The following is a 27,107-nucleotide window of genomic DNA, read 5'->3' as shown; positions in this document are numbered from 1 at the left end:
AAAAAAAAAAAAAAAAAAAAAAAAAAAAAAGACACATTTATTCAGCGTCATGATCAGACTATTACATTTAGCAATCAACAGCATGGGTGAAAAAAGGTCTACAGTAAAACCCTTTGTTGGAATGCTTTACACTTTCCACAGAACAGAAACTAAAATAACCTGTTATACAATTAGTCACAAATACAGTCCTGGAGTTTTTTTTGCCCATACACATGAGTATTGTCTAAAAACATGTCTTCTTTGTAGCAGCTAGGCCCTGCCACCACTGTGCTTGGCTGAGTTCACAAATCTGCTGTAACCTGTAGCTTCCCTGTCACTTCTCTGGCTCTCCTCTCCTGCTAAGCTTTGTTTCCTGTTGAACAATATGGAATAAAGTTGTTAATCTAAAACACATTAAGACTCAAGGCTACAATCCAATAGAGCAAGTTGTTTCCCACAAATTTTGCTAAACTGCACATTAAACTTTTAATATCCACCATTACTACAATTATAATGTTAACTATGATGCACTGCTCAGCTACATTTGGGTTACTGGGTTCAATGATAAAATTAAGTCAACACACACAGAACAGACACTTACCTGGCTGTGATGTGATTAGAACCTCCTGCCGCTGCCATAGCTACTGCTGCTGCTGGAACCTCCATAGCCACCTGAAGTATTAAAACATCTTGCTTCAATATAATACCAACGGTTTTATAGTAATTGTACAGACAAGCTCAATGAACTGTTAAAAATGTCTCTGGCCTAAGCTAACACAATCTACTATGGTTTACATGACATTTTTTCGTTGGTCTTTTGGGGAAGATGGAACTATTATTAGTCTTTTGCTGTATCATATATACCATACCTTGGTTTCGTGGTTTAGCAAAGTATTGGCCTCCACCACCATAAGGGCCAGAGCTCCTGCCTCCAAAGTTTCCTCCCTTCATTGGTCCAAAATTTGAAGACTGATTGTTGTAATTTCCAAAATCATTGTAGCTTCCACCACCTCCAAAATTGCTTCCTAGAAATGAATTAGTCTTTATTGATCACTTGAGGACTGATAAGCCAATTCTGTAATTCTGTTTAGGGTCTTGAATGAAAAAAAAAAAAAAAAAAAAAAAGCAGCCTTCTTCAAAACCTTTACATTTCATTCTCTGAGCAAGGTATCAGTTAACAAATAATCAGCATTTAAATATAGAAAATCAGAGTTATGACACAACACAGTTGTTTCCCACAGTACTTTAGATTTCATGTATTCTTCTAGGCCAACACAGCATTTCTTGGACATACTAGCTAAATGCCTGAAATCCCAAGGGGATGCAGATACTAAGTCCAGCTACGGTGTTAACCTAACTCTCACACTGAAGCCATCACTAACCACTCGTCCACCTACTTATTTTTGGGGAGGCGGCCCCAGCTTAAAGCCAGGAGGAGGAGGTAGCACAGCAAGCCTACTCTACTGAACCATGCAGTGTACTCACAATGCTTTGAGAGCTTTCAGCTCTAGTCCAACAAAGGTGTAAGCTCTAGAAGCCTAATCTAGCTTCCACACCAAGCACTTGCACCACTGGATACCTACCACTACCACCGCCAAAGCCGCCTCCGCCGTTGTTATAGCTGTCATAGCTGCCACTCCCGCCATAGCCACTGCCCTGGTTTCCATAACCCTGTCCACCACTTCCATAGCCTCTGCTTCCTCCAGAGTAACCAGGGCCGCCTCCTCCATAACCACCTACAAGAATACAAGTCTTCTCAATAAGACAAGCGTATTTAACAAGAAAAAAAAAAATCTATGCAAGCGTAAAGGCTCAAGGCCTGCTCACAACATGCGTGTCACAGGACGGTTGAGCTTTATCATGCACTGGGTTTAGTCTCTACTTGCCTATTCTAAAGGTATGACAGAAAACTTTTACCTAAAGAGTCTTTAAGAAACTTACCATCATTACCAAATCCATTATAGCCATCCCCACTGCCACCATATCCACCACCACCACGGCTGCCACCAAAGCCACCTGGAAGAAACCAAAACTTTATATATTAACACTTATCAAAAATGCATTAAGGACTATATTTGGGCAAACTGGGTAACTGCTGGAAACACAGGCCAGCAGTTACTAGTTGAAGATTTAAAACCAGTAAGAAATAAAAAACAAGTAATACATACCACGACCACTGAAGTTTCCTCCTCGACCAAAATTGTCATTGCCACCAAAACCACCTCCACGACCTCCACCAAAGCTTCCAGAACCACTTCGACCTAACAGATGTTTGGATCATTAGGCCAACTGTAACAACTCACACGGGCCTCCACAGTCTAACAGCATTATACACACCTCTCTGGCTGGATGAGGCACTAGCCATCTCTTGTTTTGACAGGGCTTTTCTTACTTCACAGTTGTGGCCATTCACAGTATGATATTTTTGAACTAAAAACATAAAATAAAATTTCGTGGCTTTAAAATACAAATGATTTCAGAACCATTAGGAAAACGCAAACATCTGATACTCACTAACAATCTTATCCACAGAGTCATGGTCGTCAAAGGTGACAAATGCAAAGCCTCTCTTCTTCCCACTGCCTCTGTCAGTCATGATTTCAATCACTTCAATTTTTCCATACTGTTCAAAGTAATCCCGCAGGTGATGTTCTTCAGTGTCTTCTTTAATACCACCAACAAAGATCTTTTTCACAGTTAAATGGGCCCCTGGTCTCTGAGAATCCTAAAAAGAAAACCGACTTCGGTTATTTAGTAGCATGCAGCACACTTTCAAATGACTACTGGCAGCTGTGACGGCCCACACAGCTAATTCCCCAGCACTCAGAAGGCAGGCGGATCTGAGTCTAGGGCAGCCAAGGGAAGGAAAACCACTCACTTCTCTCGACACGGCTCTCTTGGGTTCAACAACTCTTCCATCCACCTTGTGTGGTCTCGCGTTCATAGCGGCGTCTACCTCCTCCACAGTAGCGTAGGTGACGAACCCAAAGCCCCTGGATCTCTTGGTGTTTGGGTCTCTCATTACCTGTAATGAGAGAGTAATTCAATTGGCATATTGCTTGATCTCAGAGCTTAATGCCATCCCCAAAGAGCACGGCCAACCTTAAAACTTCACCCAGACTGGTATATAAAGCCCTTTCAGACATCACACCAACAAAGCCACATAACACATCTAGCCAAGAAGCAAAATGATTAAATAAAAAAAAAAAAAAAAAAAATTAAGCCAGTTCGGTCTTTCCTTTCTTTTAATCTTACCACACAGTCGGTGAGTGTCCCCCATTGCTCAAAATGGCTCCTCAGACTCTCGTCGGTTGTTTCGAAGCTCAGACCTCCGATGAAGAGCTTCCGCAGCTGTTCCGGCTCCTTGGGAGACTGAAGTGGAGGAAGATGAGCTTTGGTGGATGGGCTGGAACTCGGGCGAATAAATCAACACCACGCACTAACACACACCGCACTTTTTATTGTTCTTCATTACCACACAGGACCACGTGCTCCTCCTCCCTGTGCCAGGAGGTAAGTAGTAGCACGCAGCGCATGCGTCCCTACTCTACTCTATACGCACGCGCAACAAAAGATTCGGGGTAGACTGGTTAACACTTAAGTAGATTTTTAACAAGCGCTTATTAGACAAAGTGAAAAGGAAGCCATAACCCCCAGATCGTCTAAGAATTCTGCCACCAGGAACGGTGCATGGAAATTAGTGCCTATTGGCCCACAGCCTCATGGCGACTAAGAGGACAAAATGGCGACCTGCACTTTGTGGGTAGGCCTCGGCAGCAACAGATCAAACACCGAAAGCACGGATGCCGGCAACAAAACAGATCGGATCCCGCCATTTCCAGTAAGTGGGGAGGAGAGCGAGTTTGCGGAGCGCGCCCCACTCACCTCTGACTTAGACATGACGGCAGGGCGATGAGAGCCTTCGGCGATGCTTCCTCGGCCGCGTCAACAGGCAGAAAGGAGCAAGCGAGGGAGCGTATCCGCCAGACTACCTTCTGCTCGCCCTTTTATCCCGCCTCCTCGCCTTCGGCATTGGTAGACTCCGCCCTAGCTTAGCTCCTATTGGCCGCCTGGAGTTACTCCCGCCCCCCATTGGCCTGTGAGACGCCCTGCTAAGACACGGCATCCGCGTGGGCGTTCCGCGCAGGCTCCGCCCCTCAGAGCCGTCGCCGCCCCAGGGGAAGCTGTTCTTAGCCGAGCGGGAGCGGGTTGCCGGACCGGCCAGTCGTCTGTAGTTGAGCGTGCCCACTCCCGAATGCCGCAAGCACACGAAGCGCTAGGAAAGGAGTTTGTCTGGCCACCACCCACAAAGCTATGTGTAGTTAAAAAATAAATAAATAAGTAAAAAATGGCGAGTTCACGCCGGCGCAGTGCGCAGTTCCGCCTGCCGCCTGCCACACGGGAAATGGCGGGCGGGAGAGCGCTGGACCCAGGCGCCTGCGTAGTGGCGGCACTGTGTCCTGTTTTGCGCAGGCGTTCTGGGCGGAGAAAAGGTCCGGGCCCAGGATTGGTTGCGCAGGCGCAGGGAAGGATCCGTTTTGGCGGGCGGTTGGCGTTGCGCAGGAGGTGGTGGTAGCGGTGGCCTGTGGCGCAGCTTTACCACAGAGGAGCCGTGCAGGCCTTAGTGTGTGTGATCACTGTAGATCCCGGGTAAGTGGCAGAGAGCCTTGTCTACCTGCAGGAGACCTTGAACCCCCTCCAGCTGCACCCGTTATTGTACAAAATGAATGGGCGCCCGGACTGGCGGGCGCGGGTGGGAGGGGGCGACGGCTGTGAAGGGGCAGCGGTGGGCCGGGCCAGCCAATAGGACGATCGGGGCGGGCTGTCTTCACTCTGCAGATTCTTTGCAGCTGCGTCGCCGAAGCGTGTGACTGGCGAGTGTGTAGGCCAATTGGGTCTTGAGGTAGCTGTCTGCTAATCGGTCCTTGGGCCAGCGGAATGTGGGGGCGGGTTTTTCCTTCCTGAGTTGCGTGTCTTGGAGCCAATGAGCCCCGAGCGCGCGGTAGGCCGGCCTCCGACTGGAGGCAGAGGCTGGATGCCAGTGGGGAGCGCGGGAGTTGTCAGGTAAAATTCACGGACCAATCCTGCCGCCACAGACTTCCCCCCAAAGGGAGATACTCTTCTTGGAGTTATAGGGTGCATGTTTTGTCTACAATGAACCCTACAAGGAAGGCATTTATTCCGTACGTCACCTTAAGGAAAGCATATGTTTTCTTGTGCCGCTTGAGTTTGGCTTTTTTCTTGTTCTTTCCTGTACGTTCCACCTTTCACTTGAGACTTTGGAAAACGTAGCGAGGGAGCCGTTAGTCTTTAAAAAAAGAACGTTAAAATGGCTACATCAGTGCTGTAATAAAAAAATAGACTTAAACACTACCACCAGATTCCAGAGACACACATCTGTGTTTGTATGGCCACAGAAAGTTTGAGAGCTACCTGTATAAGTCAAAATGTGTTTTTATGGAAACAGTGGGGTCGTTCCCTTGTGTTTGAGAGGTAATTGTCATTAATGGAATAACGAATAATAAAATAATGGACTCATTTGTTTTTTGTTTCCAGTTATCATATACTTCTCACCAACATTCATGTCTTCAATTCTTTAATCTGAGTTTCTTCTCCGAGGAACATTTACTTCCCCTAACAGTCTTTTTTAACATTGTCTTTTTTTTTTAACTTTTATTAATTACACTTTATTCACTTTGTATCCCTCTATAAAACCCTCCCTCCTCCCCTCCTAATCCTACCTTCCGTCCCCCTTCTTGACGAATGCCCCTCCTCAAGTCCACTGATAGGGGAGGTCCTCCTCTCTTTCCTTCTGATCCTAGTCTATCAGATCTCATCAGGAGTGGCTGCATTGTCACCTTCTGTGGCCTGGTAAGCCTGCTCCCTCCTCAGGGGGAGGTGATCGAAGAGTAGGCCAATCAGTTTATGTTAAAGGCAGTCCCTGTTCCCATTACTAAGGAACCCATTTGGACACTGAACTGCCGTAGACCACATCTGTGCAGGGGTTCTAGGTTATCTCCATGCATGGTACTTAACATTATCTCTTTATAGATTTTCTACAGTGATATTTTTTTTTTAAACATGGTTTCTCATCCATGTTGTTTTAAACTCATTATGTAGCCCAGTTTGATCTTTACTCAAAGCAATCCCGTCTCAGTCTTTCAGGTGGTAAGGTTACGGGTATGACCCACCATACCAGACTTTTGATCCTAAGTGTACATTCGATAAAATGAGCTTTGCCAAACAAGTCTGTGGATGAAGTACTGTGCTCTCATCTGTAATGCATTTCTTAAAAAGTAGGTCAGTTTCAAGGTTCTGGTTATGACTCAATTGTTCGAATGCTGGTCTACCAAGCGTGGAGTCCTGGATTTTATCCCCATCAGGGAATAAACTTGGCATGGTGGTGCTGACCTAACAATCCCAGTAGTAGGGACATAATGGGAAGAGGACGAGCTCAATGCCATCCTCAGCTCCATATCAATCTGAAGGCCATTCCAGGCTTTATGAGACCCTGCCTCAAATCCACCCCTCTCCCAGTAGACACAAAGAGAGAAAATAGGTCAGTTTCTGCTGCCCAAATTTGAGGAGAAAAAATGCTGACATTGATCACCAGATCATGCCACCTTCGGAATCCACTGAGTGGATACCTACCAACTGTGTATTTACACACTAATTGGTGGCCTTTATTTAATATTTTTACTGGTATTTTTTGGGGAGGGGAAAGTTGAGGCAGGGTTTCTCTGTGTAGCCTTGGTTGTCCTAGAACTTGCTCTGTAGAGCAGACTGGTCTCAGAGATCCACCTGCCTCTGCCTCCTGAGGACAGGGATTAATGGCCTGTGCCATCACTGTCCGGAGTATTTTGTCTGATAATTTTTATACACATTTACCTTTCTCAAAATTGTGCCAGTGCTACATTGTATTGAGTTTGAAAACAATGTAGCTATCATTTGATACAGTTTGACTGTTTACACATTGTTATTCATGAACTTTAACTGAACAATCATCTTTTTTCCTTGACATGAACTTCTACTTTCTTTGAACATAGAAGATGACTTTAACTCATTGTACTGATAGAAGTGTAGGGGCTCAAGAGATAGTTAAGCGTTTCCTGTTGTTGTAAAGGATCTCAGTCTAGTTTCCAGTTCCCAGGTCAGATGACTCAAAATCACCCATAACCCCAGCTCCAGGGCTCCAACACCACTGGCCTCCTTAGATACTCATGTGTACATGAACACAGATTTTTAAAATTCTTAAAAAAAAAAAAGAAAAAGAAAAAAAAGAAGCTAGGTTGTTTTGAGAAGCGTTGGCTTGTGTTTAATGAAAGCTACGAATTTGTTGGATTCTGTAAGCCACTTGGAGCCACATAGTCATTTCTGATGACAGCTTTACACTTGTGCTGACAGAGCACCCACAGTGACAACTGTGCCTATGTTTAGTCTGTCCAGGAGCTCAGCCCACTATCTCGCTTGTGGAAAAACCCTACACTGTTCTTGTTAACAGCTATGAAAATATTAGACCTCTAAGAGTTTGTCTTAGGTGTGCAGGTTTATTTTGGACAAATTGTATCCTGCATTTGTTTGTTTGTATTTTGAGACAATGTCTCACTATGTAGCTCTGGCTGGTCTGGAGATTAAAGGCATGCACCACCACACCTGGCTATATCTTGTAATTTTTTTAAAATGTATTTACTCATTGTTATGAGGTTTATACAGCAGACCACTAGGGAGGCAGAGGCAGGTGGATCTATGAATTTGAGGCCAGGGTAGCCAACTTGGTTAACATAGTGAGAACCTGTTTCAAAAAAGTGAGGTTGGTCTTGGAGGTATATGCCTTTAATCCCAGACCTCAGGAGGAAAAGGCAGACATATCTGTAGAGGAATGTTAATTCAGAACATGGCTGCTCTGGCAAGAGATCACATCCAAAGACCTAGGTCTGTGTGATCCAACTGGAATACAGGTTGCCTTTAATCCAGGAGATAGCAAGCCGATCTGAGTTCAAGGCCAGCCTGGTATAGAGCAAGTATCCGGTAAAGAAAAGCTTAGGTCTAAATGTGGTGGTACACGCCCTTAGCCTCAAACAATGAGGGTAAAGTTAGTTTGTAGAAGGAAGCACCCATGTTTCAAAGTGATGTTTAATCGAGTGGCAGAAAAACTGATGAATCCCTGAAAGATTTGACAGAATAGGACGCACTGAGAAGCAAAGGGAAGCTACTTAAGGGGCAATGCAGAGAGGAGGAGAGGAGGGAGAGAGGGAGAGGAGGCAGTTTTACGAGGAGAGTTTTACAGAGAGGCTGAATGAGAGAACAAGCCGAAGAATAAAGAGCCAGAAGATTAGAAAAGATGGCTGGAGTTAGTTTGAGGTCAAGCAGGGCAATTCAGGGGCAGAGCGAGAAACCAAATTGAGTAAGTCAGCTGGGAGAGGAGTTTGAGCCAGGACAGCTGAGCTGAACCAGCCAGCCCAGAGCTCTGGAAGAACAACAAAAAGTGAGCTTATTAAGCCATCTCAAAGGCCAAAAACATTCTAGGCCAGGGTTAGATTGTGCAGAGGCTAAGAGCTTCCAGAACAAGGCCCTTGGTTAGCAGAAGTCAGTAAGCCTCCAAGACAATTGAAACAGGCAAATGTTCCTTTTACTCATATCTTTGCATTTGAGGCCAGGCTGCTCTACATAGTGTGTTTCAGAGCAGCCAGAGCTTCTTAGTGAGACCCTGTGTCAAAAAATAAAGGAACAAAGGGCTAAGGCAGAGGATGGTAAATTTGGGACCATCTTGATCTACTTGGTGAGATCCCCTCTCAAAACAAGAACAGCAAAGACAAGTCAGGCTGGGCATGGTGCCACACACCTTTAATCCCAGCATTTGGGAAACAGGCAATTTCAAGGCCAGCCTGGACAAGATAGAGGAAAAAGTATTAGACATTCTTTGGATTATTTGAAGCAGAATTCTTTTGTGTTTTGATTGGGTGCCGAACCCAGAGCTTTGAACATGCTCAGCACATTCTCTTATTATGCTATACCACAGTCCCCAATTATTGATCTTTAAAGGTTTGTTTCCCATGCTTATTAGCTTTCTGTAGTTTCTATACTATAGCAGCACACTGTACAGGATTTTAGAGGCTAGAGGTCTGCATTAAAAGTCTTGAACCTCTTGTACATGCTCTGGCAAGAATATGCTCCTTTTCCAGCTTCTGATGGTAGTCACCATTCCTTGGCTTATGGCATGAATCCCTTTGCTGCCTTCACATTCTGTTCTTTGTATGCATGTCTGGGAACTCTGTTTGCTTCTTATAAAGATACATATGATTATACTTAGGGCCTGGAGGGGTGAATCAGGATTAATTTTCCCTCTCTCATCTTTTAATAACAATGTTATGTAAGGAATAGTCACAGGGTATGAATTGGGAGGGGGGCAGGGACTGTCAATCATACCAGTACATTCAAATAAATTTGATCTAAAGAATTGTAAACATTTTTAAGATTTATTTTACATGTCTTGAGTATTTTGTTTGCACGTATGTATGTGTATCACGTGTGAGCCTAGTGCCCACGGAAGTCAGAGCAGGGTATCAGATCCCCTGTAGCTGAAGTTACATATGGTTGTTAGTCACCTAGGTCCTCTGCAACAGCAGCCAGCACTCCCCCGCTCCACCCCCACCTCCCGAGACAGGGTTTCTTTGTGTATCTCTGGCTGTCCTGAATGCACTTTGTAGACCAGGCTGACCTCAAACTCACAGAGCTCAATCTGTCTCTGCCTCCCAAGTGCTGGGATTAAATCATGCACCACCACACCCAGCTGAGCTTTTCTTTTAAATGCCAATAATTAAAAATACAAATCAAGCCAAGTGCTGAATGCCTTTAATCCATGTACTTTGGAGGCAGAGGCAGGGGGATTTCTCAGTTTGAGGCTATCGTGGTCTATAGGCCCAGTTTCAGGCCAGCCGAAGTTACGTAGTAAGACCCTTTGACCTGTGGTCCTGTGGCATTTTTGCCAGTAACATGAGAGGCAGAAAACTGATTGCTGCTGAAAACTGTTAACCACTTGGGCTGTTAACACAGATAGAGAAACCTATACATAAATGATTGCATGAACTCTTTCTTAAAACTGGCTGGACCATTTATTTTCTTCCTAGTGAATTTGGGGGCCATACATTTTTCTTTCCAGTAATAAGTACTTCATCAGAATTAAGCCCTGACAACATTTTTCTACTTGAAACTAGGTCATAGATGGACTAAAGATCTTCAAGTGCAGTTTTAATTTACAGATTTTCTGAGTATGTGTTGTATTATGCTTTATAGCTAGAAGGATACTAGAATGCATGGGATTCACAAGGTGTACTTGAAAAGGTTTTTTTCAAGGTCGGTCAGAGCAAATAGTACTTCCATCTTTTCTGTGGAGCCAAGGAAACACATTGAATTCAAGTACTCCCTGATTGTAATCTACATTCCTCAGAATACAGCAAATTTGCATCTGAGCCAACAGGTATAATTATGTTGGAATAAAATGCCCTGTACTACAGAGGTCAGCTAACAAGCTGGGAAATATTAACTTGGTTTCTGAAGCAGATCCTTGAACTCAGTGTGCCTTGTTCTCATCCCTAAATCACGAAGAGTCACTTTGCAGGGAGTTGTGGAGGGGATATACTGCTAACTTGCTCAGTATCTTACAACAGTAAATTATGTCCAAAGATCTGAGGGAACATAGTAAGCCTCATTTATTTGAGTAGTTGGAGACAGCATAGATAAACTTACAGATAATTCAGAAAATTCATTAAAGTTACTATTTTTTTTTAATTCCTTTTGTCAAACTTGCCTCTGTTTCCAAAGTGCTCTCTTGTACTTTTTCCATTACAGACCTATGAGATAGGTTGGGCAAATAATAGCAGGTTAGTTAATTAAGGAATCAATTCATCAAGAGGACATAATAATCTTAAGTGTTTATACAGCTAATAACAAAAGCTTCAGGGGCTGGGAATGTAGCTCAGCGATAGAGTGCTGGCCTGGCATGCATGAGGCCTGGGGGTTTGGTCCTTAGCCTCACAGGGGAAGGTCTTATAATGCATGAAGAAAAAAGACAAATAGGAAATAGCAGACATCTGTGATTATATTTGGAAATGAACTATTGAATTGTGGAAAAGTATGGAAGCAGCTAGTCTGACATAATTGATACCTCTAGAATAGTTTACACAACAGCAAAATGTTTTTAAGTAGTATGGAATGTAAGTCTCATTCAAAAGGCTTCTCTCATATGAAGCATTTTTTGACCTGAGTGCAGTTGGATTAGAAATTAGTAACACATCTGGGGAGTCTCCAGTTATTTGGAATGCTGCACAGCATCAAAGTTACTTAAGGGTCAAATAACTGGGAATGTAGCTCAAAGCTTAGCTTATGCAAGTTGCTGGCTTGGTTTATTTCTAGCACCACCCTTCAACAACAAAGAATTTGAGAGGCTGAGATAGCATCACATGAGTTCAAGGACAACCTGGACTATAGTGAGAGCCTATCTCAAAAGACAGAAACAAAAACCAAACTGAAAGTTACTTGAGAAGAGTAAAACTGATAAATCAAGAAAAGTAGAACACATAAATAACTGTTTATTGAGTTTTGATGCCACAGTTGATCCTATAGACCAAGTAATAAACATTAGAAAGCCTGCAATGGTGCTTCTCCAGTCCTAGCATCTGGGAGGCAGAGGCAGCAGAATTGCTGCAAGTTGGGCATCAACATAGGCCACAAGTGAGACTCTATTCCAACATTTTCTCCTTCCCTCCTCAGCAAGAAAAGAGAAACTAAAAAATGATTTGCTGTTTTCCATATCTGATGAAATCCCTATGCCCAAATTGTTTTGTTCTTTTTCTCCCACAGCAGACCTATGAAAGAAACCAGGCAGTGACTAAAATTTAAAGTTCAGCGAGCCCTTCAGCTTGATCTTTGATCGTGTGTAGATAGCATCCTTGTCTCCACTGCAGTCCTCATCTTTCCAATATTAGAGAGAGATGCCTTTGGGTTTGGGTATGGTGACAAGGTCTTTAATCCTAGCACTCTGGAGGTAGAGGCCAGCCTGGTCTACCTCTAGTAGTGATAACTTGTTTAAGTTGCCTTTGGATCCGGCAATATGGCTTACTGGGTAAAGGCACTTTATTTACCCAAGGCCAGTTCTGTTGGTCTGAGGTTCATCTCAAGACCCATATGGTGAAAGAGAAAGCCAGCTTCTACAAGTTTTCCTTTGACCTCCACAGGCATGCTGTGGCACAGATGTGCCGCCACACAAACATAGCTACATGGATATACAAATAAATAAGTGTCTTTAAATGAGACTTATTTATTTTAGGTGTATGAGTGTATGTATGTATACCACATGCTAGCCTCTTGCCTCCAGGGGTCAGAAGAGGCCTTGAGATTCCCTGAACTGGAGTTACACACTGTGAGTTGTTATAATTTGTCTTCACCTGTGACCTGCTAGGTGCTTGAAACCTAGCCAGGTCTTCTGCAAAAGCAGAAACTGCTCTTAACAGCTGAGCCCTACTCCCACCCCCTTTTAAAAAGTTGTAAAGTTACCTTTAAAGTAGCTGTTACTTTTCCTTTTGAGACACTTAACACTGTATCTTAGGGCCTTGATGTAACTCACTCAGGCTGCCCTTGAGCTTTCAGTGATCCTTTTGCCACTAGTTTGGCAAACACGCTGCCTTTCTCATCTTTTGGTTTGGCTTAGTGGTATTGGGAATTGAACCCTCTGCCTTGTGCATGTCTTACATGCATTACCCTTTAGCAGATAAGTCTTCACTGCTTCCAAAGCCCTTGTAGTCCTTTTTGTGTGTTTGTTTGTTTTTGTAACAACCTTAATGGAGCACTGACTTAACCAAAGAGAAACTCAGAATTTTCAGCCCACAGGTTGAAGATTTAGTGTCCATGCAGTGCATGACACTTACTGGGCTCTAAATAAATATCCCACAGCCAGCTCAACAGTTTTAGAAAAGGAACAGAATGACTATATTAATCATCTCTTTGGCACAGGATTTGAATTGGGAATGTAGTTGGAAACTGGACAAAAAGAAAAATCTTACTTGGCTTAAATAACACATCAAAACACTTGAAGAGCTGGGTGGTCTGAGATCAGCCGTCCCCTCAGCCATTTATCTGATGGTGGCCTTTGTGTGCATTTAACTATCAATATATTTGAAGTGTTGCACACACTTTTATTATATTGTGCCGTAGTAACTCACACTTAAATGTCAATAGAGACACTTGCAAAGACCTGCAAGGTTCAATAACTTCTGGTGTGGGTTTGTTTCTCCTGTCATCGCCCATTATGTATTTTTTTTAACAGCTTTTAAATTGCCACAAGCAGAATTGGTCAGGATCATAATAGATGACCCAGAAGCTGCCAAGGATACCCTTGTATGGGATGGGAAAAAGTCAATACAAGCTTGATTTTATTTATCTAAATTGTAGGGTATGACTTCAACATAATTCATGTTGCAAATATACCAAGGTGAAGCACAGAACTGTATTATAGGTTGAGGGATGCTCTCTTTATTCCCTGATGTTTACAGTCTGAGATGTTTCTTACTTTAATCATGTAAAAAAAATCCTTATCAGCATGCATTAATCAGATTGTATATTGACCTACATCTTAACAGTTATATTAGGAATATTTTTGCTTATAGTTATGTAGGTTAATTTTTATGTCTCTTGAATGCCATTGCTAAACAGAGTATTGGGCAAATTTCAGTTGCCTGATTTTGTGTGTGTGTGTGTGTGTGTGTGTAGAGAGAGGGGGGGGGCTCTTTCTTATAAAGAGATGGTTGGTTGAAATGACCTAAAGCATCAAGCTGTTGAAGTATAAAATCTACAAACAACTCCAGGGTAATGACTGAGTTTTATGGCTGATGTTTTAAAAGTGTTTTATGTCCATAGTTTTATTTAGATAGAGAAACATTTCGTTTATCTTTTAATTTCTTTTCTTTTCTTTTTTTTTTTTTTTTGAGACAGGGTCTATGTAGCCTTTGCTGTCTTGGAACTCACTGTGTAGACCAAGCTGACCTAAAATTAAAAAAAATATCTACCTGCCTCTGCCTCCAGAGTACTGGGATTAAAGGTGTGCACTACCAAACCTGGCCCCTACTTCCATATTTTATGAGGATGATCTGCCAGAGTGGTGTGTATAAATTTGTGGTAATCTACCCAGACATTGTTATTAGCCATTTTTCTTAAGATTTATCTAGGGTGTGTCCATGTAAGGTAGCAGGGTTTATGAACTCATGCTTCATCACAATAAATTGAGAGGAATGGGATGAGACTAACACCCACTTGAGAGAAGGGCTTTAAGATGAGTGAGTTCAGGACACTCCAGTGGTGGTAGCGTTGTTAGTGCGCATTTTCTGGAAGGGATTTTCCAGTAACGGTGCGAAGTTCTACTCATAAATCTTAGAACATACACTATGTGCCCACTGGCTAATTTACTAGCACCTTAACTAAATTTTGTGACAACTTACACTTGAGAGGAGAAATTCAGTGGTTGTTAATGATGGGGCAAAGATTTTAAATAGCCTTATTTTGAGATAATAATTTGTTTGTTGTTGCTAAAAATACCAGTTTATCAGACTGACATGTCAGAGAGTTCTGAGAATTAAGTTCTGTAGTTCACATTCACTTATAAAATAATAGTGGTGCGGGCCACTGCTCTCTGAAGAACCCATAACCAGTTTTGGTTAATGTCTTAAGCTACTTCTGTGCTTTTTTTTTTTTTGGCTGTGAGGGTGGGGGAGGGGCCAGGTTGAGACAGGGTTTCTCTGTGTAGTCCTGGCTGTCTTGGAACAACTCACTCTGTGTAGACCATGTTAGTTTTTAACTCTCACAGAGATCCCCCTGCCTCTGCCTCGTACTATCATTGCCTGGCCTAATATAGTTTTACTAACCTCCAACTCTCCTTTGTTTGAAACAAAGAGAAAAGAATGGTTAAGTGGTATGTTAGCACAGATCTTTTATCCCTTGACTGGGGAGGCAGATACAGTAATCTGTCATTACTTCTGGGCCACCCAGAGCTACATAGTAGTGTTCTGTATTTTAAAGAAAGGTCAGAGTTGGGGAGGGGTCACATACATCCAAATGGAATTATAGAATGGCCTTTAACAAGGCCATCCAAAAGAACAAAAGGAGGAAACTGGATAACACCTGTAACCCCAGCACTCGGGAAGCAGGTAGGATTGTTGTCCATCTAAGGGATGTCCATCTCAAAACAAGAACGAAATAAAGATTCTTTACTCCTTTGTTCATTATAGCAGGGGGCTTATTTGATCAATGAGTACTATTTATACTCATTTACTTCTTATTTTGGGGGATGTTCTAGGGTTGCACTCAGAGCTTTGCATATGTCCCTCAGTCACTTAGTCTGACTTTAGAAGGATGATGGCTGTAACTGCTAGCCATGGAGAGGATTGTCCTCTGCACTGGAGTAAAGTCTGTGCTGCCTGTGTGTGGCTGCTTAATGATAGAGCTGTTGGTGGCTGCAGTTAATCTGATACCTCCGGAATTGGTTGTTTATGTACTTCCAGTGTAGGTGTAGGAATGATAGTTGTCAGTCCGTGTAACAAACCCTGAGACAACCCCAACAGGTAGAGTGTGCAGCTATACTGTGTTCTTGTTAAAATACCGAGTGACCAAATCTTTAGAAGTGGGAAGTCAGTGCAAGAAAATGTCATTTTCTTGTTGTTTTGTTTTGTTTTGAGACAGGGTTTTTCTGTGTAGCCTTGGCTGTCCTAGATTCGCTTTGTAGAACAGGCTGGCCTGGAACTCACAGAGATCCGCCTTCCTCTGCCTCCCTGAGCACTGGGATCAAAGGTGTACATCAGCACACCCAGAAAGAAAATGTCTTTATGGAGGATATTTTACCTTTAGGTTGTATGTGTTAAAGACCACTGGTACTTTAATATCCATGAAGAACAAAAAACAAGCAAATTAAAGTGGTTCTGTAAGTTCTGCTTGATTTTAGCTGTTCATTTGCTGAGACTGCATAGAGCACCCCTAGAAGTTAGGACTGTGGCCAACAATTGACATTTCCCATCAACTGCAAAGTTTGTTTTAGTTTTTTTTTTTTTTTTTTTAAATATTTATTTATTTATTTTATATATGCGTGCTTAGTCTTCACACACACACACACCAGAAGAGGGCATCAGATTCCATTACAGGTGGTTATGAGCCACCGTGTGGTTGCTGGGAATTGAACTCAGGACTTCTGGAACAGTAGTCAGTGCTCTTAACCGCTAAGCCATCTCTCCAGCCCCGTTTTAGTTTTTTGAGACAAGATTTTTAGATTTATTATTTTCTGCCTGCATGTGTGCCTGCAGGCCAGAAGAGGCCACCAGATCTCATCATAGGTGGTTATGAGCCACCATGTTGCTGGGAATTAAACTCAGGACCTTTGGAATAACATCCAGTGCTCTTAATCTCTGAGCCACCTGTGAGCCTGAAACAAGACCTTATCCCATGGCCCAGGCTGGCCTCTTAGGCTGGTTTTTCTGCTTCAGCTCCCGAGTACAGTGGGACTGTAGACAAGCACTCATGACCCTAAACTGTCTTTCCCCAAGGCTTTTAGAGAAGAAATTGCAATTTCTCTTTATTATAATGGTGTGTGCCAGTAATCCCAGAACTAGGGAAGCATAGATGGGGATTCCTGGAAGTTGGAGGACAACATACTTTATATATAGAGAGAACTTGTCAGGGAAGGAGGAAGAGGGGCGGAAGCCTGGAAGTCTGAAGTCTCTGAGCAATAACATATTTAGGTTGTGTGATAGAGGGAGATTTGCACATGTTTTCACTTCCCTGCTTTTTAGCTGGGCCTTGCTGTCTGGAGGATTTTTGCTGCTTTTGTTTGTTTATTTGTTCGCTAATTTATTTTTGTTCTTTCAAGACAGTTTCTCTGTGTAGCCCTGGCTGTCCTGGACTTGGTTTGTAGACCAAGCTGGCCTCAAACTCATAGAGATCCCCTCCTCTGCCTTCTGAGTGCTGGGATCACATGCTTGTGCACCCATTGCCCAGCTCTGTTTGTTTGTTTCAAGACAAGGTTTCTCTGCTGACCAAGCTCTGGCTGACCTGGAAGTAGCTTTGTAAACCAGGTTGGCCTCGAACTCACAGAGATCCACTTGCTTCTGCCTCCCAAGCGCTGAAATAAAGCTGAGTGCACCACCACTGCCCAGCATTTCCTCTCTTCTTTTTGCAGCCCTCTTCTCCCTCCCACCCCTTGTCTTTTGAAGATTCATTCCTTGTCAGTTGATTGGAATGTGCTTCTGACTCTGCCGGCTCACAAAGTTCTTTGTTTTTCCAGGACTAACTTGGGTCCACATCTGTGTCGGAGGAGCCTGTAAGATGAATTTGCCTTATGTTGTTCATAGAAAGGTCTGTTGGTACTGCTCTTTTCTTAGTCCTGTGGGCTCTGGTTGCTGCACTCTGTGGTGTATATTGTTTTTCCTAGAGACTGGTATTCAAAAGAGGACTAAAAGTTGTTTTGCTTGAAAAAGCTCTCCAGAAACCTGAGAGGTTCCTCACCCTTTCCCATGAAGATTTCCATAAGGATAAGGTTGCTTGTCCTCTCTTCCTCTGCCGTAGTATCAGGGCTCTGCTGTAATCATCCCCTCACCCTGCCAGCTGTGTCTCATTTCTCAGAGCACATGCTCCTTTCTCCCAGGCTCAGCTTGAACACCAGTCTTGATGCTTTATCTGATCCAGGCACTAGCCTTAAATTGTCCGCCTGGCTTTGTGTTTCATTTGACCCTAATACACTGGGTTGCACTGTCTGAAAGAGAATTATGTCCCCTCCCATGTCTGGGTGCATTTCTCATTTCTTACTGCTGCTCCTGAGCAGATCTGTAACTTCAAGGTTAAGATAAGACACATTCCATCAGAACTATGTCGTCATCCTTGCCAGCTTCTGATCTATGACTTGTCCAGGGGATTTATAAGACAGCTGCATGCCATTCTTTAAAGAATGTTATGGTTGGACTCTGACTCGTGGCACCAGGCCCGATTTGATTTGTCAGCTGTTGCAAAACCCATTTTCCATAGAGAAAGGGGCCTTGGTTTCCATGCCCTTCCGGCTGCTATTACAGATGAACAGGAGATAGATCTGAGCCTAGTATTTTATAAGGGTAGGGTAGATAACAAGAATATTTTGTCTTTTGTTGTTTCGTGCACACACACACACACACACACACACACACACACACACACACGTGTAGCAGGCTATGCATACCATGGCAAGTGTGTAGAGAGGTCAGAAGATGACTTTGTAGTGTTAGTGATCTCTTTCCCACCTTTGTGTGGGACCCAGGGATCAAGCTTGCACAGCAAGCTGAGCCATCTTGATGCCCACAATGGCCTCAGACTTGTGATAATTCTCTTTTTACCTTCTGAGTGTTGGTAGTAAAATAGAACACTGCCAGGCTGGCTGGGGAAATGGCTTGGGTAAAGGTGCTTGCTGCCAGTTGCCAAGCCTGACGATCTACATTCAATGTTTGGAACTCACATAGTGGAAGGAATCAGCCAGCTCCCAAAACTTGTCCTTTGATCTTTATATGCACACTCTGGCATAAAGGCATCCAAGCACCACACACACACAGACACACACACACACACACACACACACACACACACACACACACACACAGATTTAAAACATCTGTGGTTAGGCATAGTGGTACATAGCTCTAATCCCATCACTCAGGAGACAGAGGCAAACAGATACAGATCTTCGAGTTCAAGATCAGCCTGGCCTAAGTAGTGAGTTCCTCTGGGTGGTGGTGGCAGCAGAACACACCTCTAATCCCAGCATTTGGGAGGCAGAGGCAGGTGGGTCTCTGTGAGTTCTAGGCCAGCCTGATCTACAGAGAGAGTTCGAGGACAGCCAAAGCTATATAGAGAAACCCTGTTTCAAAACAAAACAAAAATATAGTGAGTTTCAAGACAGCCAGGTAAACAAATCCTATCTTATGGGGGCGAGAGGGCAAAATCCCAAAAGCTTCTGAAGTTTGAGAAATCTCTAGCAATAAAAAAGTTTGCCTGTAGGGCCAGGCACTGCTGGATGAATACAAGCCAACTAAGTCTTCCAGAAGACTGAGGAAGGTGGTTAAGTTCGAGGACTTCTTGGCTAACTTGAAGAGGCCTGTTCTCTAAAATAAACGGACTGGATACTGTGCGTCGGTAGAGTTGCCCAGCGTGTCAGGTGTGTTAGGTTGCATTCTCTCGCCTCAAAACTCATACACTGGTACTTCTGGTCGATAGCCGTAATTACCATCATTCCCTCCCTGAGAGGGCCTCCCCCATACTGGCCACCTGCCTGTCTGCTGGGTACATGCACCACCATGCCAGCCAGGCCTTCTGTGAAGCTTTTATACACATGTATGTTGTATATTGAGCATATTCCACTCCACCCACTCCTATCCTCTCATTTCTCGCCCCTCTGTAGTTTCTCTTCTCTCCCTACACAGCTTTAGTCCTACATACATGATTTCATGTGTCATTGTAGCTAGGAGCCGCCATTGAGAGAACATACTGAATTTATCTTTCTGAGCCTGGCTTTTAGATACTATTATATCTAGTTACATCTAGTTTTCCTGCAGCTGATGTAACTCTGGTTTTTCCTGTCTGAAAAAGATTTCATAGTGTATGTAATCATTTTCTTTTGCCATCCCTCTGTTGCTGGACACTTAGATTGCTTCTGTATTTTAGCTGCCATAGATAGCATTGCCATAAATGTTGGTGTGAGGTCTCTCTGTGCTATGCTGACTTGGAGTTCTTTATTTTTTTCCTTTTTTTTTTTAATTTATGTATATGAGTATGTACTGCATACATGCCTGTTGCCCCAGACGTCGGGAGAGGATGTCAGATCACATGGTACTGGAGTTATGATTGGTTGTGAGCTACTTACCCTGTGGGTGCTGGGAACTGAACCCTGAACCTGGTCTTTTGCAAGCAGGGAGTGTTCAGAATCATTGAGGTACTCATCTATCTAGGCCATGTCCCTTTTCCTTACTCTCCCATTGAAGCAGCTTTAGCATGCATAAGGACTGGTACGACAAAAAAGTTTCAGTTCTCATATGTGAAGCAAATGCAGTTTTGGATTTCTAAAATGTTTTTTTTAGAGCCAAGTGAAAGGACAGTGTATATCAAAGCCTGGTTTTTCTTTCTTTCCTTCTGAGATTAGATCTCTTGCAACACAGGGTGGCCTCGAACTGGTTATGTAGTTTTGCATGACCTTGAATTCCTGATCTGCTTCCTCTTAATGGTCTCTGCTTTTTTATTATTATGTCTTCCTTTCCTTGAGTATTAGGGATTATTACTATAAAGAGTTGTGCATCAGCAATATATCAGGGAGTAATAATCACTAAAAGTCTGTTTTTATAGTATTACAAGAATAACTAATAAGATACTTAAATTTAACCATAATGTTGGTGGCCAACTTGCCTCCCCCTTATTTTTTAAATAAGGAAGTAATTTTTTCCATCTGTAATAGCTGAATGGTTCTTTTGCGCTCAGTCTGTGTAAGGCCCCGGATTCCATATCCAGCTCCCCAAATCACAAAGCTTGGTCCCTTGTCTTTGTTTCAAGTCTTTGGGTTCTAGTTCTTTTGTAATTCTCTCAAATGAGAAGTTACATAGTATCTATCATCAGCATACTTTCTTCTCTCTCTTTTCTGTTACTTTCCCTGAAGCAGTTTTAATTAGCTGTACAGTGACAGAGGGTGGAAAAGGCTTTGTCCAAAATTCTTCTAGATTAAGGATAGTTTGTCCTGGTCTGCTGTAGAGAGGGCCTACTTTTGCTCCTCCCCCTCTTCTAGTGAGCTGTACTCGTGTTAGGTGGTCCTAAAATGTTATCAATTCGCAGTGCTTTTGGAGGAATAAGCCTGAATTTTGGACTTTTAAAACTAACTTAATTTTGGACATAAAAACTAACACCCTTGAGCTCTGAAAGTTAGCCTTCAGGCCAAGGGAGGTCTACCTTCCAACTTCTCCACCCAGTCTGCAGTGAAAAGGAAAGTTAAGCCTTTTAACTTTTTCATTTGCCTCTCTTCCTTAGTCTAGTACGGCTGCCAGTTGCCATGGCAACGGACTGGGACAGCTGCGCAGTGGCGCCCAGGCAGCTGGGTGGGGGCGGGGGAGCTGCCAGCCCGCCAAGCCCCAGACCTGGGAGGGGAGGCCCCTCCTGTTAGCCCAGAGGGAAAGAACGAACTGGGGCGATCCGGTAGGTAAGGGAGGGAACCCCTATTGATCTACTTTGAGGGCTTCTCTTGAGCATAGGCATAAAGAAAAATCTCTTTCTCAAACTGAAGAACACATATGTAAATCTTTTTTTCTTTTCTTTCCTGGTGAGGCAGGGAAAGCCATAGCCACAATGCTTAACTGCATGCTTCCAACATGGGGCTGGTTTTAACCCAGCGCTCTGACCTAAACTGCTCAGCTCCCGGAAATTCCAAGGTGAGTGGGGGTGGGGGTGGGGTACTCTCCCTGGACTAAGACGTTTCCTGTCTGTGGTGAGGTCGGAGGCTGTGTTTGTTTTAAATAAACCTTACTATATATTTTTGATGTCTAGGAGTCTTCTAAATTCATAGAAAGATTATTTTAAAACCCTTTGCCTACATTCCTCCGTGCCTTCTTTCTCAAATAAAGTTATCATCAGAAATTAATGCAAGCAGTTTTTGAGGCGGCCATGCTCATACTAATAAGTTCTGTAGCTAGGATTTTCAGCGCTATATTCCTGTAATGGTCTCTTTAAAATCACTAATTAGGAATAAATTGATAAATACAACTTCTGCTTCTTTGACTTGAACATAATTCTGAGTTTAGTTGCCCTTTTTATTCCTGAGATTGGCTTTCTGGCCAAGATGGGGATGTTCTGAAAAACATCTTTAGAGATTATAGCAAAATAACAATGGAGTCAGCTAAAGAATCAATTCCTGCTATTTGGTAATCCAGACAGTGGGTCCCGTTTAACATTGTTCAGGAAGAACTCTTTTGAAACCATTATGGTTACAGCCATGTGGGAATTTTAAATACTAGATTCTCTCTTGAGCACCCCTGATGCATATTTCTGAGCTTAACTCAGTTTCCATTCGTGCTGCCTTGCTGCCAGGCTTTCTTGGGGCCTGGGGAGGGTGAATGGTCCCCTGTGTTCTGAGGAGGCTTCATGTTGGTGCAGTCTGGGGCCAGATTTCTTTCCCACCTCTTTGGCCCAGAGTCAACTTCAGTTAAGAGACAGGCTACCTCTTTAACTGTTTGGGTTAGTTGAGCCCTGGGAATTACAGACTAGTCCAGCGACTAATTTTGATTTTTTTTTTTCTCTGCCTTTCTTCCCTTCTATCCCCAAATGAGCTTGCTAAAAGGAGGCTTAGTCCGTTTGAGCTGTCAGCCTTGCTGATGGATTCTCTGAAGGGACAGACTCAAATTGTTTAAGGGAAATGTACCAAGTCACTGGAAATGTGAGAGATGGCCCATGAAGACATTGTGTGTGCTGCTGAAACTGACCAGAAAATGCTCAGAATGGAAAAGTACATTTGGGTGGGCTGTGGGGAAGGGTCGGTCTTTCATTTTTTTTTTTTTTTTCATAAAGACCTTTATTCACCTTGGAGAAAAATATTTTTATTCTGTCTTGGTTCCTTTAATTGAAGGTTTTCCATATTTCTCTTGAGTTCCTGGCTCACAAGTAAATACAGAAATGGAAGAAAGTAGCACTCAATGCTATTTGCTTTTTTGGAATATAAAATTAAAGAGTTAAACAATTGTTTCCTCTGATGTTGATTTCTTCAGCTGAAGAGAAGTTGTTAGGAAAATGTGGATTGACCCAGTTTATTATTATTTTGGATTGAACCTTTTAAAGTCATTGACCACTTGTCTTAGAATAACCGTAGACCGAAAAGAAGAGTATGGCTGACTCGTGTTGTTCCTTCTGTTCCGTCCAGAAGTGACGGCTTTACCTCCAGGTGGGTTGTAACCATTTGGTCTTTCCCCGTTTCAGGACCCTGGTGGCCTTACTCCTTGAGGTGGATCAACACGTGCGACATGGGGAAGAAAACCAAGAGGACAGCCGACAGCTCTTCTTCCGAGGACGAGGAGGAATATGTGGTGGAAAAGGTGTTGGACAGGCGCGTGGTCAAGGGGCAGGTGGAATATCTGCTGAAGTGGAAAGGCTTTTCGGAGTGAGTCCTTTCGTCTTTAGGCTTTTGTTTTCTTTTGCTTTTGCCCACAGTCCAGAAGAGGGCATCACATCAGCTACAACAGGAGTTAGGAAGTTATAGATGGCTGTAAGTTGCCATTTGGGTGCTGTAAGTCAGACCACAGTTCTCTGGGAGAACAGACAGTACTCTTAAATGCTGAGCCATTTCTCCGACCCACTGGCTAATTGCATAACCCCTTTCCTACTCACCTTAATGAAGTAGGAGCAATAGGTTGATGGGTGTAGCTTAGTAGTGCAGTGCTTTTGCCCAGTGCTCTTAGGGTCCTTGTTTGACCCTCTGGTGTGCTGGGGAAAACAAAGAAAAAACAGTGATAAGACATAGGACTTAGAGGGCTCAGTGAGTGGAGGTAGACCACTTGCCATTGAAAGTGTGAATATGTGAATTGAGACCACCAGAACCAGTGTACACACACACACACATTTCTCTCAGCAGTGAAACACTGGGCTGGGAGACAGACAGGAGAATCCTGGGGAGTCTGAGGGACAACCAGCCGGGCATGCATAGCAGACATAGCAATGAATAAGGGACCCTATTCAAACAAGGCAGAAGGCAGAGACCAACAGCTGAGGTGGTCTCTGACCTCCAGTTATATACACCCACACTCACATGCAACACATTAAGAGATTTAGTAAAAGAAGTCAGTGTTTTAATTCCAGTTCTCTCAGAGGCAGATGGATCTCTGTAGGTTCCAGGCCAGGGCTGAGATTAAAGGCCTGTATCATGGCCAGATTATAACTAACAGATCAATAAAAGTGTCTTTTTCTTTGTTAATTAATTGGGGGGGGGTGTTTTTTTGTTTGTTTGTTTTTGTATTTTGTAAAAGCCAGGGGATTGGATGTGCATGTTGTGAGGGGTAGGTGTCTGAGAGCAGGAAGTCCAGAAAGCAACTCGGACAATAGCTTTTTCCGATGGCTCTATTCCAGGCTGCTGGATCCTGACTGACCCCATCACACCTCTCTGTTTTGGGGGGGGAAGATTTATGTATGTATGTATGTATGTATGTATACAATGTTCTGTCTGCATGTATACCTGCACACCAGAAGAGGGCACCAGATCTCATGAGGGCACCATGTGGTTGCTGGGAATTGAATTTAGGACCTCTGGAAGAGCAGCCAGTGCTCTTAACCTCTGAGTCATCTCTCCAGCCTCCCTGCCCTCAATAGCACCTCTTAATTTTTTTGGTTAGCATCCCACTTACTGGTCACTCCTGGGGAGAAGCCCATTTCCAGGTGATTTTATCCAGCCTGGAATCCTCTTGCCATGGCTATATTATATTACCATGGCTACCTATATTACCAAAGTGGTGGTACTTTGATCTTAACGGCAAAAGTGCTTTTATTTATGTTTAGTTTGTTTTGTTCTGTTCATTAAACTGTTCATCTTGGTATGCAAGGTGGAAGAGCAGAGATCTTGGAATGTTGGAACATGTTTCTAGAAAAGGAGAGTGAGCTGAGCATAATCCAGCACTTGGGAGGCTAAGTTTTAGGCTGTGAGTTTCAGGCCAGCCTTGGCCATATAGTGGGACCATACCATCTCAAAAGAAGGGAGGATATGGCCACTGTTACCATGGCTTTAAACAGGTAAATTGACATGGAGGCCCCCACCTGTTCCCTTTTTCCTGCTGTCTAATTAGACTGTTACTTTTCAGCTCATCATGTAGATAAAGGACTCAGTGTTGTCTCAATTTATTGTCAGTATTGCTCCTGTGATTCCAGGGTCTGGAATGCACAATCATCCACTGAAATCCTGCACGAGGGTCCTTTGCTCATCTAAACTGTCAACAGTCTCGTTCTTCTCAAGTCTTGCCCTTTCAGTATGGACTGCACAGACTTAATTGCCCAGGGCATTTATAGAGTTCCTATGAAGTACAGAAACTGAATGCATCTGAAAGTACATATGACAGAAGCAACTATAAATATTTTATGAAAATGTAGAATTTTTTAAAGATTTTTATGTGTATAAGTGTTTTGCTTGTATGTGTTTATGTGCAGCACATGTGCATGCCTGGTACTGAGTTCAGGAGAGGGCACTGGATCCCCTAGAACAGGAGTTACAGATGGATATGACTGAGCCACCATGTGAGTGTTGGGAACAAACACAGGTCTTCTGGAAGGGCAGCAAGTGTTCTTAACCACTGAGCCATTGCCATTGGTCCAGCCCAACCTGGACCCTGACTTTTTTGAGATGGGGTATGTAGCCCTGGCTATCCTGGAATTCACCAAGATCTGCCTGCCTCCAGAGTTCTAGGATTAAAGGCACACTGTGTAAGCCCCTTAGCCCTGGCTGGGCTGGAATTCCTTCCTTCCTTCCTTCCTTCCTTCCTTCCTTCCTTCCTTCCTTCCTTTCCTTCCCTCTCTCTCTCCCTCCCTCCTTTTTTCCTTCCTTCCTTTCTCTTTCTCTCTTTCTTTTTTGTTTTGTTTTTTTGAGACAGGGTTTCTCTGTGTAGCCCTGGCTGTCCTAGACTCACTCCGTAGACCAGGCTGGCTTCTAACTCAGAGATCTGCCTTCCTCTGTTCCGCTTGTTGTTTTTAATTGTACAGGGCAGGTCACTTTCACCTTGTATGAGTTAAGGTCTCTTGGTTTGGTTGTATTCACTGTCTTGAGGCTAATTGGCCTCTAGCCTCTAGCCAGTACTGTGATTCTGGCCTACCATACTGGTTTTTGTAGCACTTTGTGTATCTAGGCAAGAACTCTTCCCAGCTGAGCTACACCCGGAGCTCTGCTTCATCACTGTATTTCTATTTTCTTTTCTTTTTTTTTTTTTTTAAGATTTATTATTTATTATGTATACAATGTTGTGTTTTCCTGTACGCCTGCATGCCACAAGAAGGCACCAGATTTCATTATAGATGGTTGTAAGCCACCATGTGGTTTCTGGGAATTAAACTCATGATCTCTGGAAGAGCAGCCAGTGCTCTTAACTTCTGAGCCATCTCTCCAGGCACATCATCACCGTATTTCTAAAGAGGAATGACAGCACTGCTTACCAGGTATGAAAACCATCGAAATGAGTGAGAGACAGGAAAGTCCTATGAAATAGTAATGTAAATAATACTTGAATTCCAAGTTGACCTTAGGCTTATTGAATCACCATTTGAAAGGTGCTGAAAGCTGTTTGAATTTTTGGTACTTAATCTAGATTCAGAGGTGAAAGGCAAAGTTAAGGTAGGTAGATTAAGCATTGTCATAAATGTCTGGTATTGGGACTGGAGATATGGCTCAGCAGTTATGAGTACTTCCTGCTCTTTCATAGACTCTAGTTAGGTTCCCAGTACCCTTGTCCCACAGTTCACAATGGCCTGTGTCTCTAGTTCCAGAGAATCTGATGTCCTATTATAGCCTCCTCCATAAACATTTTTACAATATAGTAAAATATTTTTTTTTTTTTTTTCCAAGACAGGGTCTGACTATGTAGCTCTGGCTGTCCTGGAACTCACTATATAGACCAAGCTAGTCTGGAACTCACAGCGATATATCTGCCTCTACCTCCAAAAGTTGTTCGCCATGTCATCAGCAAATACAATCTTATTAAGGAAAAAAATGCCTGGGATTTCATTAAAGGCTGGAACAAATTTTTTTCTCTTCCCTGAGCATTGTGTGCAAGAGAGTAAGTACCTAGTCGCTTATTCCTATGTCATAGATAGCTTGTAGCTGAAGTACAAGGTCAACAACAGGGACTAGGAGTTTGCTTAGTTAGTAGGGTGCTTTTGTAGCATCCATAAAAATTTGGATTTAATCCCTAGCACGGCATACACTGGGTAAACCTAGCTGTCAGCAGGAAGAGTTGAGGAGGATTAGGAGGTCAAGGAATGCATGCAGGCAAAATACTTTTATACAAAATAATTTTATTTTTGTTTAAAAAACAATTGATGGACTGGGCTGAGTGGCACACGCCTTTGATCCCAGCACT

At 43.2% G+C, this 27,107-nt stretch overlaps 2 protein-coding genes across 10 annotated transcripts in view; one reads left to right on the top strand and one right to left on the bottom strand.

Annotated features, from left to right (window-relative positions):
- Hnrnpa1 (heterogeneous nuclear ribonucleoprotein A1) overlaps positions 1-3,974 on the bottom strand; it is an 8,034-nt gene extending 4,060 nt beyond the window's left edge. For 2 of the 5 annotated variants that reach the window (XR_008721425.1, XR_008721424.1), the window contains exons 1-10: positions 3,865-3,974; positions 3,235-3,351; positions 2,858-3,004; positions 2,494-2,704; positions 2,317-2,409; positions 2,148-2,240; positions 1,921-1,995; positions 1,563-1,715; positions 849-1,004; positions 581-651 (exon numbers count right to left, since the gene is read on the bottom strand). Coding sequence is in view for 2 of the 5 variants with exons in the window: in XM_055618276.1 (XP_055474251.1) it covers positions 596-651; positions 849-1,004; positions 1,563-1,715; positions 1,921-1,995; positions 2,148-2,240; positions 2,317-2,409; positions 2,494-2,704; positions 2,858-3,004; positions 3,235-3,351; positions 3,865-3,879 (1,116 nt within the window). In the remaining 3 variants the exon portion in view is untranslated. Of the gene's footprint in view, positions 1-47; positions 353-580; positions 652-848; positions 1,005-1,562; positions 1,716-1,920; positions 1,996-2,147; positions 2,241-2,316; positions 2,410-2,493; positions 2,705-2,857; positions 3,005-3,234; positions 3,352-3,864 lie in introns of those variants that run through there. The other 3 variants (XM_055618276.1, XM_055618277.1, XR_008721426.1) reach the window with 3 other exon arrangements.
- Positions 3,975-4,505: 531 nt separating this feature from the next.
- Positions 4,506-27,107, top strand: part of Cbx5 (chromobox 5) — a 36,045-nt gene continuing 13,443 nt past the window's right edge. For 2 of the 5 annotated variants that reach the window (XM_055618247.1, XM_055618243.1), the window contains exons 1-2: positions 4,506-4,629; positions 22,978-23,158. In XM_055618247.1, the coding sequence (XP_055474222.1) occupies positions 23,022-23,158 (137 nt within the window). In that variant the 5' untranslated portion in view covers positions 4,506-4,629; positions 22,978-23,021. Of the gene's footprint in view, positions 4,630-21,124; positions 21,208-21,336; positions 21,441-22,977; positions 23,159-27,107 lie in introns of those variants that run through there. The other 3 variants (XM_055618244.1, XM_055618245.1, XM_055618246.1) reach the window with 3 other exon arrangements.

This window comes from Psammomys obesus, unplaced genomic scaffold (assembly GCF_907164565.1).
Source record: "Psammomys obesus unplaced genomic scaffold, mPsaObe1.curated_primary_1811, whole genome shotgun sequence".
Classification (NCBI taxonomy): domain Eukaryota; kingdom Metazoa; phylum Chordata; class Mammalia; order Rodentia; family Muridae; genus Psammomys; species Psammomys obesus.
Note: the sequence above shows the minus strand (reverse complement) of the source record. Positions and strands in the feature narration are given on the sequence as shown.